Genomic DNA, 13,845 nt, shown 5'->3' with positions numbered 1-13,845 from the left:
AGGATCCTTTATTTTATGATTATACGATAGCGGAACAAACACTGGCAGCAGTTACTTCTGTAAAATATCTGGGAGTATGCGTACGGAACGATTTGAAGTGGAATGATCACATAAAATTAATTGTTGGTAAGGCGGGTGCCAGGTTGAGATTCATTGGGAGAGTCCTTAGAAAATATAGTCCATCAACAAAGGAGGTGGCTTACAAAATGCTCGTTCGACCTATACTTGAGTATTGCTCCACAGTGTGGGATCCGTACAAGGTCGGGTTGACAAAGGAGATCCAAAGAAGAGCGGCGCGTTTCGTCACAGGGTTATTTGGTAAGCGTGATAGCGTTACGGAGATGTTTAGCAAACTCAAGTGGCAGACTCTGCAAGAAGAGCTCTGCGTCGCGGTGTAGCTTGCTGGCCAGGTTTCGAGAGTGTGCGTTTCTGGATGGGGTATCGAATATATTGCTTCCACCTACTTATACCTCCCGAGGTGATCACGAATGTGAAATTAGAGAGATTCGACCGCGCACGGAGGCTTTCAGACAATCATTCTTCCCGCGAACCATATGCGACTGGAACAGGAAAGGGAGGTAATGACAGTGGCACGTAAAGTGCCCTTCGCCACACACCGTTGGGTGGCTTGCGGAGTATAAATGTAGATGTAGACTAGAATATTAAACTCATTTTTGGCTCATTACGGAGCGTGCTAGGATCTACCTCTGTCACAAGATGCCGCCTCACTTTCGAACTCAGAGTAACTATATGCATCGCCCACATACGATGTCTCTTAAGGCAACAGCATAAAAAAGACGTAAATATCAGGTTTATACTACTTATCACTTTATAAATCCGGTACTACATCTGATTTTATTACGATGGTCGTCTCTCCCTGTCTAGGGGGAAGACAGAAATTTCGTTGAAAGATCTTGCCACAACGAAGAAACACCTGATTACCACTCCCACTCCCTGATGATACCCGTGGTACCCTAGCCATGGCATGCATCCGCCAGGTGGTACATCATTGCTATGAAATTGACAAGCTAATTAAACTGATCAAGAGTGTCACTCTGCGTAGCACGGTTTCTTTTTTTTTTTTTCCCTGGCGGTCTGAGTACTCACCAGGTTGCTGAAATGGGAATCCCTGGAACGAAGAAATTCTTTTCGAGAAACACTACTGAGAACCGTCATTTGAAGCCGGCCACTGGCAACATACATTTCGCATAAGCACCGCATATTAAAAACATCAGAACGACTGTTACTGTCACCCAACATAAGAGCGGTGTTGGTTCTATGGGCATACAGAAGAGTCGAAGCTGATATCCATGTTAGAAACTATACATGCTTTATAAATCTAGATGTGGTATTATTTCCGAATAAAGTGGCCTTACACAGAAATACCGCGACACTGAATACACGTAGTCTGGGATTGCGCGGTGTGTTTTAACAGACCGAAAGTGCTGGTGCGCGTCATTGCCGGTGTGAGCTCTTAATAAAAATATCCGTATCACCGAATTTGGAATGATTCGGCTAAGGAGCGTGATATTAAGCCAATATATGCAACTCCTCCTTACTGCAACTAGTTATTTTCTAGCTCACAAACGCTGTTTGTAACGCATTCTATGTCAATACCATGCAGACAGTGTAACAGAGTTTCTGTGATAGAGCCACAGGCTTATAGACGAGGATGACGGTTGACTGAGAATGATCACATACAGTAGAGGGTGTATTATGTGAGAACCACTTAGAAATGCAACGCTAGATTGGGGTAGTAAGTAGTGTACAAAATCCTATGACCAACACACTGCCTCTTCAGACCATAGTGTTATGCTTTCTGCTAGAAATGCTGTCTGCAATTAGGAATCAAGTCTCTCCATTTAAACACATACTTGCGTTGGATCGTATGGAGATGTCTAATGATTACAGACAGTGGTGCATCATATACGTAGCACTCTCAGACCTCGACATGAATCACCTTTTTCGAACCTGTCTGCTAAGGACGTCATACGGAAAAGCTCGAGTGTGGTTTTAGACAGCTATCTGCATCTCTTAACTGTTCCTCAGTCTCTGCCCTGTCCTCCCTGTTTGTCCATGTGACCGTACCAGTTTAAGTTGGAACTGAATGCTATTTCTAAGACCTTCTGCGTCCTGTTCAGAAACAGGATGAGCTGAGTTAATGCAACAGGTACTGTTTTGACCACTCTGTGGCAAGGAGAAAATGTCATAGCTCCGCCAACCGTGTACAATTTGCAAGGCCAGCGTCAAACGAAGCTTTCTCATGCAACATGAGGTAGTAGGAAAGATAGTACGAGCAGTTATGGTCGTTTTTTTTATTTGGTTTTGAGGCGCAAAACAGATGTGGTCATTAGCGCCCATTCTGTGGCTTAGTGAAGGGTAAAAGTAGGAATTTAAATAGCAGCAATGGGAGCTAAACTCAAGGAGGAGGGAAACTAAAAACAGAAGGAAATCTTAGAAAAGTGCTACGGAAGGAGGTTGTTTTCCCCCCAAAAGAGCTTCAAATGATATCTCACTAACACTTAAGGACGCGATCAGCTGAGTGCGCGTCATCTGCTAAAAGAGATGACATACCAGACGACAGTTGTAAACGGGCGCGTAGTGGATTAAAATAGGGGCACTGAAGTAAAAGCACCGTCCATGACAGAGCAGTGGGTTGGTTGGTTGGTTGGTTTGTTTGGGGTATAAAGGTACCAAACTACATGGTCATCAATCCCTCTTTCCTGATGCAAGTAAGGCTTCGTTTGAGAAAGTAAAAGGGGGAAAAGGAATGGGGAACCACACCTAAAAAGAAAACGAATGGAATGAACAAAAAAGGGAAAACATACACCACAAGAGAAAGTAGAAGAAGGCATTAAAACTATAGAGCAGATGGTCTGAGCTGGCTGATCACGATAATAATAGATCATGATCTAGCCACTCTGCAACATTAAAATGTCCACCCCTCTGAGCGAAGGCTAAATGCCCACCCTTAAATCGTACAATAAAAAAACCCCTAACAAATAAAACGTAAAACTAAATCTGATGTTGAGGCACCGAAGGTAGGGTGCCGGGGAGTTTGAAAGTCCGCCGCAGAGCGGGTAAAAGTGAGCAGTGCAGTAAGACGTGAACGACAATCATATGTGAGCCCCACTGATGCGACAGAGAACCAGAGTCCCTACAAAAGGCCCACATGGAGCTCTTCCACACTTTCGTAGTCTCCTTAATGGCACACAGTTTGCTCTGTGTACCGAGATTATGCCATTCCGTCAAAGTGCCGGTGGGGGGGGGGCAAAGCGCCGGTAGGGGGGCAAAGCGCCGGTAGGGGGGCAAAGCGCCGGTAGGGGGGCAAAGCGCCGGTAGGGGGGCAAAGCGCCGGTAGGGGGGCAAAGCGCCGGTAGGGGGGCAAAGCGCCGGTAGGGGGGCAAAGCGCCGGTAGGGGGGCAAAGCGCCGGTAGGGGGGCAAAGCGCCGGTAGGGGGGCAAAGCGCCGGTAGGGGGGCAAAGCGCCGGTAGGGGGGCAAAGCGCCGGTAGGGGGGCAAAGCGCCGGTAGGGGGGCAAAGCGCCGGTAGGGGGGCAAAGCGCCGGTAGGGGGGCAAAGCGCCGGTAGGGGGGCAAAGCGCCGGTAGGGGGGCAAAGCGCCGGTAGGGGGGCAAAGCGCCGGTAGGGGGGCAAAGCGCCGGTAGGGGGGCAAAGCGCCGGTAGGGGGGCAAAGCGCCGGTAGGGGGGCAAAGCGCCGGTAGGGGGGCAAAGCGCCGGTAGGGGGGCAAAGCGCCGGTAGGGGGGCAAAGCGCCGGTAGGGGGGCAAAGCGCCGGTAGGGGGGCAAAGCGCCGGTAGGGGGGCAAAGCGCCGGTAGGGGGGCAAAGCGCCGGTAGGGGGGCAAAGCGCCGGTAGGGGGGCAAAGCGCCGGTAGGGGGGCAAAGCGCCGGTAGGGGGGCAAAGCGCCGGTAGGGGGGCAAAGCGCCGGTAGGGGGGCAAAGCGCCGGTAGGGGGGCAAAGCGCCGGTAGGGGGGCAAAGCGCCGGTAGGGGGGCAAAGCGCCGGTAGGGGGGCAAAGCGCCGGTAGGGGGGCAAAGCGCCGGTAGGGGGGCAAAGCGCCGGTAGGGGGGCAAAGCGCCGGTAGGGGGGCAAAGCGCCGGTAGGGGGGCAAAGCGCCGGTAGGGGGGCAAAGCGCCGGTAGGGGGGCAAAGCGCCGGTAGGGGGGCAAAGCGCCGGTAGGGGGGCAAAGCGCCGGTAGGGGGGCAAAGCGCCGGTAGGGGGGCAAAGCGCCGGTAGGGGGGCAAAGTGCCGGTAGGGGGGCAAAGTGCCGGTAGGGGGGCAAAGCGCCGGTAGGGGGGCAAAGTGCCGGTAGGGGGTAATTTGCTCAGCAAATACTTTTGTGTCGGCAGATAACAAGCCATTGATGTTAATTTCAGTGACACCTGTCTGGGTCTGGTACGCACAAACATGTCTGATGCTGCCCAGACTTTGGAAGGTGACGTATGTCACTATGATCGAGACATACCTGTCCCAACATTCTCTTTTCCGTCTGTTTATAAGCTGGCAAATGCGGGCAAGCAGCCATTTAAAATTTATGAGACGCTCTAGGAAAGGGTGCCACTTAATTCGCTGTAGGGCTCGCCGACGCTCTAATGGCCTCGGCGATTTCCGACGACCACCTAGGCACCAACTTTCGCCAGGGGCACCCTAAAGAACAAGGGATCGTGCTTCCCGCCACAGAAAGTATCGTTCTAGTGACCCCCTCAACTACTGCATCGATGGTACCATGTGGGGGAGTTTCAACGGTGACAGCGTAGGTGGAAGCTTCCCAGTCTCCCTTGTTTGAAGCCCACCTTGGTAGACGTCCAGGGAAATGGCGCTGGGGAAGTGACAGGAAGATGGGAAAGTAGTCACTATCACACAAGTCATCGTGGGCTCTCGGTGGAGAGATCTGAGAAGTACTGGGCTGTGGAGGGATAAATCAATGGCCGATAAGTGTCATGAGCCACACTTAAATGGCAGAGGTCGAGTTGTGACAGCACATTTTCGCCTTCCTACCTCAGCCAGTAAGCATGGCACCACCACACAAGGGGTTATACACGTTAAAGTCTCCCATAAGTAGGAAAGGTTTTGCATGTTGATCAATCAGTGCAGCCAATAGGTTAATGAGTACTGCACCATCTGGAGAAAGACATACATTGCAAACAGTTATTTCGTGTGTCGTCCTTATCCTGACAGCCACAGCTTCAATAGGTATTTGAACAGGCACAGGTTTACTACAAACTGCGTTTAGGACACAAACGCTAACTCCACCAGAAACACTATAATAGTCACTATAGTGCCGTGGAGGGCAGGGGGGTCCACATTACCAGGAACCAGGTTTGCTGGAGGGCAATGCAGAAAGCAGGTGAAAGCTTAACTTTTGCCATAACTCACCCAAGTGGTGGAAAAAACCGCCGCAATTCCACTGGAGGATGACGTTGTCATGAGTCTGGGAAGGCATGAAGCAATCAAGGATGCAGGTTACGCCTCAGGGTCACCTGCTGCCACCAATTATTTGTATTCATTCCTATTGTGGATGAGGCATCAGTGACACCCAGGTCCTAAGGGGACACTGAGATCTCCACCTCATCTGCAGGTGCAGAATTGTAGGAAGTAGTGGCGTTGGGGCCACCGAAGGGTCCTTTTTCTTAGATGACTTCTTTGTTTGCTTGCCCTCTCACTTCTGTTTAGGGGCTGTTTAGGCATGAAGGAAGACCTTGAAGCTCTTTGTCCAGCAGCTTTTGGCTTCTTTAGCCACTTCTGAGAGTCTGCTGTGGCATTAGTGGAGACCTTGGGAAAGAAGTACCCAAGGGACCCCTTCCACATGACAGAAACCAGAGGAGGCTGTTGCTTCTCCAGCATGGGGGAGGTGGCTGATATCCCCTGCATTTGGGGGACCTTTGCTCCCAAAGTAGGTACTTTGAGAACAACAGAAGGAGATTTTCCCCTACCACCAAGGGAGCAGATGTATTCTGGAGGCCCAGAGAGCCTACTCTTCATGACACAGAGTGTGGTATGAGTGGTACTTGTGATGGCGATGGTAATGTTGTCAGAGGGCTCCAACCAAATGGGTACATGATGGCCCCACCACAACAGACTCGCTACAGTGCTGGACACTGGGTGCAGAGAAATCAAATATTGTCATGGGACGAAAGAGGACAGGAGACAACAGAAGAAGGTGGAATACCCCAGGAAGTGTCCTCGCCCAAATAGTTGAATCACAGATGGAGATGCAAAGCCATTACAAGAGATTCAAAAGATCGAATCTAAGGGCACTCATGTGCCACATATGGCGTCCCTCCCCATATGGCCCCCATATGCCCGTTCATAAACTATGGGGGGGGGGGGGTACTATCTTTGGGAAGCTGACAAAGGTCACAGAAGGTAGGTCCAGGGGCGAAGCCAAGGTGGTGTCATACCCCAATTTGTCAAGAAAGTTTTAGGAAATTGGAAGGAAAGTGAGTAGCATTTGACAGAAGTGGACTCCCAGAGGTAAGAGAGAGGAAAGACCACCTTCATACCCTAAATCCAAGTAGGAGTCGAAAAAAAAAAGGGCATAGGTCGGACGAGCAGGCATGGAAGACATGACTAGCGTAAATGACTCTAAAGGAAAGCGAGCTGATTGGACAGCAGAGGTTCAGCATTATCAGTCTAAAGGCTCTCCACGGGGCTAATGTAAAAAGCTCTAGACGCTAAATGCAATCCACGGTGGTGGACAGAATCTAGACCCTGAAGAATAGACGGCCGTGCAGAGGATTAAACTATGCTTCTATGGTCCAATTTCGAGCACACTAACGCGCGATATTGGCGGAGGAGGACCACTCTGTCCGCTCCCCAGGAGGTACCACTCAGAACATGGAGGGCGTTGAGGGATCACAGACAGTGAGCCGAAAGAAATGTGGAAGACCAGAACAGTTTTCTGCCAAATGTAAGTCCCAAGAATTTGGGGACGTCCGTGAACAGAAGGCCAGCAGGGAACAAACGTAGCCAGGGAGGTTAGAACTCCATATGAGGCCAAAAATTTACACAGATGGTCTCACTAGGAGAAAAGCAGAAGCCGGTTTCGATGCTCCATGAGTGGAGGCGATCGAGTCGTCCTTGAAGACTTCGTTGAAGAAAGCTGGTCTGTTGAGAGCTGCAGTAGATCGCAAAATCGTTGACAAAGAGGGATCCCAAGACATCGGAAAGCAGAATCCATAATTGGATTTATAGCAATGGCAAACAGTGCAACACTTAGCACAGAGCCCTGGGCACCCCATTTTCTTGGAAGAAAGTATGGGATCTCTTCTGTGTATCTGAATGCTCACTCCAGAGTTATTTCTACTATATGGGTGTGACTGCGATACTTTACCAGCGAGGATCGCCGACAGCTGGGAGAGGTGCTTCCAGTTGGGGGCGTCCAGCCACCAGGTATCTCTGTAGTCATGCGCCTGCAGCAGTGCCTCGCGGCTCAGACTCAACCAGGCTCTGTTGACGCGGCTCGCCATCAGGAGGCTCTGTGCATCCAGCATGCTGCCAACATCACTACACATCAGTCTCATCACATGTACTCCACTACCACTACTCCCACACACTACAGCTACTCTTAAACCTGGTTTGCAATGGAGCAAATAGAAACAAACGCAAACCAATATCTGGTGAAGTTGGCACTCTGTTCGAGAAATGTACCTTTTCCAGAGTTCGTGATTGATATCCTGTAGTTCTAGAATTGTCTGTACAAAATTTAAACAATTCTGCAAAATTATGTGAAGAAAATAGTACTCACAGAAATGTTTATCCTTTAAAAAATTATTTGCCATTTTGCAAAAAATTACGATCACAGTTCTGAATAGCTCGCCAAGAGTTCTACAGAAAAAGGTCAGTTAAACCCATGTATGTATGTATGTATGTATGTATGTATGAAACTGGGGATCTAGAAACGACAGAGAGGCTTTGTCCCACCATAGCTCTCAGTGGTTTCTCGTAAATAGGGTGCCAACTGCACGACTGACTACAAGGAGCGGAACAGAATGGCATTATTATTATTATTATTATTATTATTATTATTATTTTCTTTCTATTCTCAGACGTTATGTCTGGTCAAAAATGGACAGTGACGCGGACCTTGATCAAGCGTGACTTCCTTTTAACTGTACGGTATATGTTATATTGCATTTAGGAACTTTCGGGTCATTGAACATGTATCAATAATTACAGATTTTTGTAGTTATATATATATGTTTGGATGTAGCTGTATTGCATTGATGTACTGGTGGATATTGTGAGGTATGACTCCTGTAGTTGATAGTATAATTGGTATAATGTCGACTTTATCCTGATGCCACATGTCCTTGACTTCCTCAGCCAGTTGGATGTGTTTTTCAATTTTTTCTCCTGTTTTCTTCTGTATATTTGTTGTGCTGGGTATGGATATTTCAATTAGTTGTGTTAATTTCTTCTTTTTATTGGTGAGTATGATGTCAGGTTTGTTATGTGTGGTGTTTTATCTGTTATAATCGTTCTGTTCCAGTATAATTTGTATTCATCATTCTCCAGTACATTTTGTGGTGTGTACTTGTATGTGGGAACGTGTTGTTTTATTAGTTTATGTTTTATGGCAAGTTGTTGATGTATTACTTTTGCTACATTGTCATGTCTTCTGGGGTATTCTGTATTTGCTACTCTCGTACATCCGCATTATTATTATTATTATTATTATTATTATTATTATTATTATTATTATATTATTATTATTTTAATAATCGGCACACTAGATACAACACTATAGAGTTTGGGTCAATGTAAAACTTTGATATTAAAACCCTTTATGGGCAGCAACCATCAGAAACAAATAGAGCCATGGAGGCGAAAAAAGAAGTGTTATTGTGTCACAAACTTTAAGCCTGTGTCCGTCTTCTTAATTAGCCCGAAACATTAGGTTCATCGCTTTTACACCTCCATGTTTCACCGCGATAATACTTCCCCGTGATTTCATTAAATGTGCCTGTGCCCAGTTTCGACCGTTGAGGATATCTATCGATCCTCTGGGGCTCTGATTGTGTGGAGACGTAGCTGTTTAATCAAAAATGCCGTTTTGCGTCGTTTGCAGGTGTACTAATCGATCCAATCGTAATCTTAAGTTTAAAAGTATCGCACTTCATTCTTAAGTGGAATAGTTCAAGCAAAATTTTCTTTTTTATATTTGGTTATTCCCGAAGAACTGAGCGTTACTAGTGAGAAATATTCCGCGAAAAGAAGCAGATACGTTACTCTTAGAAGAGCGGGCCAGTATGTTACACAGATTAGGCTATTATTACTATAAAAAGTTACTTACATACACTATGTAATCAGAAATATCCGGACACCATGCTGAAAATGACTTAAAGGTTCGTGGCGCCCTCCATCGATAATGCTGGAATTCAGTATCGTGTTGGCCCACCCTTAGCCTTGATGACGGCTTCCACCCTCTCAGGCATACGTTCAATCTGGTGCTGGAAGGTTTCTTGGGGAATGGCTGCACTGAGGAGATGTATCGATGTGAGTCTGTGAGGCCTGGAATGAAGTCGACGTTCCAAAAAATCGCAAAGGTGTTCCATAGGATTGAGTTCACGACTGTGTAGGCCAGTCTATTACAGGGATGTTATTGTCCTGTAACCATTATGAACAGGTACTCGATCGTGTTGAAAGACGCAGTCGCCATCCCCGAATTGCTCTTCAACAGTGGAAGCAAGGAGGTGCTTAAAACATCAATGCAGACCTGTGCTGTGATAGTGCCACGCAAAACAAGGGGTGCAAGCCCCCTCCACGAAAAGCACGACCAGACAATAACACCACCTCCTCCGAATTTTACTGTTGGCGCTACAAACTGGCAGATGGCGTTCACCAGGCATTCGCCATACCCACACCCTGCCATTGGGTCGCCACATTTACCGTCACTCCACAGAACGTTTTTCCGCTGTTCAATCGTCCAATGTTTACGGTCCTTACACCAAGCGAGGCGTCGTTTGGCCTTTACCAGCGTGATGTGTGGCTTATGAGCAGCCACTCGACCATGAAATCCAAGTTTTCTCACCTCCCACTTAACTGTCTTGGTACTTGCAGTGGATTCTGATGCAGTTTGGAATTCCTGTGTGATGGTCTGGATAGATCTCTCCCTATTACATATTACGACACTCTTCAACTGTCGGCGGTCTGTGTCACTCAACAGACGAGGTCAGCCTGTACGCTTTTGTGCTGCACGTGTCCCTCCACGTTTCCATTTCACTGTCACATCGGAAACAGTAGACCTAGGGATATTTACTATTGTGGAAATCTCGCGTACAGACGTATGACAAGTGACACCCAATCACCTGACCACGTTCGAAATCCATGAGCTCCACGGAGCGCCCCCATTCTGCTCTCGCACGATGTCTAATGACTACGAAGGTAGCTGATATGGAGTACCTAGCAGTAGACGGCAGCACAATGCACTTAATATGAAAAACATGTTCTGGGGTGTACGGATGCTTTTGATCACATAGTGTATGTGTTACAACAAAGTATCCATTTTACGGGGTCTAAGCGTTGACTGACCTGGCCTTGCAACATTAACCAAAACGGCCATGCTGTGCTGGTACTGCGAACGGCTGAAAGCAAGGGGAAACTATGGCCGTAATTTTTCCCGAGGGCATGCAGCTTTACTGTATGGATATATGATGGCGCCCTCTTGGGTAAAATATTCCGGAGGTAAACTAGTCCCCAATTCGGATCTCCGGGCGGGGACTACTCAAGACGACGTCGTTATCAGGAAAAAGAAAATTTGCATTCTACAGATCGGAGCGTGGAACGTCAGATCCCATAACCAGGCAGGTAGATTAGAAAATTTAAAAAGGGAAATGGATAGGTTGAAGTTAGACATAGTGGGAATTAGTGACGTTGGGTGGCAGGAGGAACAAGACTTTTGGTCAGGTGAATACAGGGTTATAAACAAAATCAAATAGGGGTAATGCAGGAGTAGGTTTATAATGAATAAAAAATAGGATTGCGGGTAAGCTACTACAAACAGCATAGTGAACGCATTATTGTGGCCAAGATACACACGAAGCCCACACTTACTACAGTAGTACAAGTTTATATGCCAACTAGCTCTGCAGATGAAGAAATTGATGAAATGTATGATGAGATAAAAGAAATTATTCAAGTAATGAAGAGACGAAAATTTAATAGTCATGGGTGACGAATTCGAGAGTAGGAAAAGGGAGAGAAGGAAACATAGTGGGTGAATATGGATTGGGGGAGAGAAATGAAAGAGGAAGCCGTCTGGTAGAATTTTGCACAGAGCATAACTTCATCATAGCTAACACTTGGTTCAAGAATCATAAAAGAAGTTTGTATACATGAAAGAATCCTGGAGATACTAGAAGGTACCAGGTAGATTACATAATGGTAAGACGGATTTAGGAACCAGAATTTAAATTGTAAAACATTTTCAGGGGCAGATGTGGACTCTGACCACAATCTATTGGCTACGAACTGTAGATTAAAACTGAAGAAACTGCAAAAAAGTGGGAATTCAAGGAGATGGGACCTGGATAAACTGACTAAACCAGAGGCTGTACAGAGTTTCAGGGAGAGCATAAGGCAACAATTGACAAGAATGGGGGAAATACAGTAGAAGAGGAATGGGTAGCTCTGAGGGATGAAATAGTGAAGGCAGCAGAGGATCAAGAAGGTAAAAAGATGAGGCCTATTAGAAATCCTTGGTAACAGAAGAAATATTGAATTTAACTGATGAAAGGAGAAATTATAAATATGCCGTAAATGAAGCAGGCAAAAAGGAATACAAACATCTAAAAAAGGAGATCGCCGGGAAGTGCAAAATTGCTAAGCAGGGATGGCTAGAGGACAAATTTAAGGATGTAGAGGCTTATCTCACTAGGGGTAAGATAGATACCGCCTACAGGAAAATTGAAGAGACCTTTCGAGAAAAGAGAACCACTTGTATGAATATCAAGAGCTCAGTTTGAAACCCAATTCTAAGCAAAGAAGGGAAAGCAGGAAGGTGGAAGGAGTATATAGAGGGTCTAAACAAGGGCGATGTATTTGAGGACAATATTATAGAAATGGAAGAGGATGTAGATGAAGATGAAATGGGAGATACGATACTGCGTGAAGAGTTTGACAGAGCAATGATAGACCTGAGTCGAAACAAGGCCCTGGGAGTAGACAACATTCCATTAGAACTACTGACGGCCTTGGGAGAGCCAGTCATGACAAATCTACCATCTGGTGAGCAAGATGTACGAGACAGGCGAAATACCCTCAGACTTCAAGAAGAATATAATAATTCCAATCCCAAAGAAAGCAGGTGTTGACAGATGTGAAAATTACCGGACTATCAGTTTAATAAGTCACAGCTGCAAAATACTAACGCGAATTCTTTACATACGAATGGAAAACTGGTAGAAGCCGACCTCGGGGAAGATCAGTCTGGATTCCGTAGAAATATTGGAACACGTGAGGCAATACTGACCTTACGACTTATCTTAGAAGAAAGATTAAGGAAAGGCAAACCTACGTTTCTAGCATTTGTAGACTTAGAGAAAGCTTTTGACAATGTTGACTGGAATGCTCTCTTTCAAATTCTAAAGGTGGTAGGGGTAAAATACAGGGAGCGAAAGGCTATTTACAATATGTACAGAAACCAGATGGCAGTTATGAGAGTCGAGGGGCATGAAAGGGAAGCAGTGGTTGGGAAGGGAGTGAGACAGGGTTGTAGCCTCTCCCCGATGTTATTCAATCTGTATATTGATCAAGCAGTGAAGGAAACAAGAAAAATTCGGAGTAGGTATTAAAATCCATGGAGAAGAAATAAAAACTTTGAGGTTCGCCGATGACATTGTAATTCTGTCAGAGACAGCAAAGGACTTGGAAGAGCAGTTGAACGGAATGGATGGTGTCTTGAAGGGAGGATATAAGATGAACATCAACAAAAGCAAAACGAGGATAATGGAATGTGGTTGAACTAAGTCAGGTGATGATGAGGGCATTAGATTAGGAAATGAGACACTTGAAGTAATAAAGGAGTTTTGCTATTTGGGGAGCAAAATAACTGATGGTCGAAGTAGAGAGGATATAACATGTAGACTGGCAATGGCAAGGAAAGCGTTTCTGAGGAAGAGAAATTTGTTAACATCAAGTATAGATTTAAGTGTCAGGAAGTCGCTTCTGAAAGTATTTGTATGGAGTGTAGCCTTGTTTTGAAATGAAACATGGACGATAAATAGTTTGGACAAGAAGAGAATAGAAGCTTTCGAAATGTGGTGCTGCAGAAGAATGCTGAAGATTAGATGGGTAGATCACACAACTATGAAGTATTGAACAGAATTGGGGAGAAGAATAGTATGTGACACAACTTGACAAAAAGAATGGACCGGTTAGTAGGACATGTTCTGAGGCATCAAAGGATCACAAATTTAGCATTGGAGGGCAGCGTGGAGGGTAAAAATCGTAGAGGGAGACCAAGAGATGAATACACTAAGCAGATTCAGAAGGATGTGGGTTGCATTAACTACTGGGAGATGAAGCTTGCACAGGACAGGGTAGCATGGAGAGCTGCATGAAACCAGTCTCCTTAATCACATTTATAGTTCTGCACAATGCAAAAACATGTTTACAAAATTATATCTTTTTTTACCCTGTAGATTGCTGTTGTTGGCCACACACTGAATGACGTGTGTAAGGTTTCAAAGTCAGAAGGTATGTAAACTGCAGTGAGACTAATTTACTGACAATCTAATGAAACAAGAATTCTATTCTGCATGGACGTTTATCTCTACGCAGTTCTGTTTCTTTGCCATGCACAAGATATGATAGAAAGCCTTGCTT

At 46.1% G+C, this 13,845-nt stretch overlaps 1 protein-coding gene across 1 annotated transcript in view; it reads right to left on the bottom strand.

The window, feature by feature from the left end:
• The window catches only part of LOC126149629 (uncharacterized), a 62,225-nt gene that overhangs the window by 27,690 nt on the left and 20,690 nt on the right, over positions 1–13,845 (bottom strand). Inside the window, exon 2 of the mRNA XM_049915825.1 lies at positions 7,352–7,512. Within this exon, the coding sequence (XP_049771782.1) occupies positions 7,352–7,512 (161 nt within the window). The remainder of the gene's footprint in view (positions 1–7,351; positions 7,513–13,845) is intronic.

Source organism: Schistocerca cancellata, chromosome 2 (genome assembly GCF_023864275.1).
Source record: "Schistocerca cancellata isolate TAMUIC-IGC-003103 chromosome 2, iqSchCanc2.1, whole genome shotgun sequence".
Classification (NCBI taxonomy): domain Eukaryota; kingdom Metazoa; phylum Arthropoda; class Insecta; order Orthoptera; family Acrididae; genus Schistocerca; species Schistocerca cancellata.
This window is presented reverse-complemented; position numbering and strand designations above follow the sequence as displayed.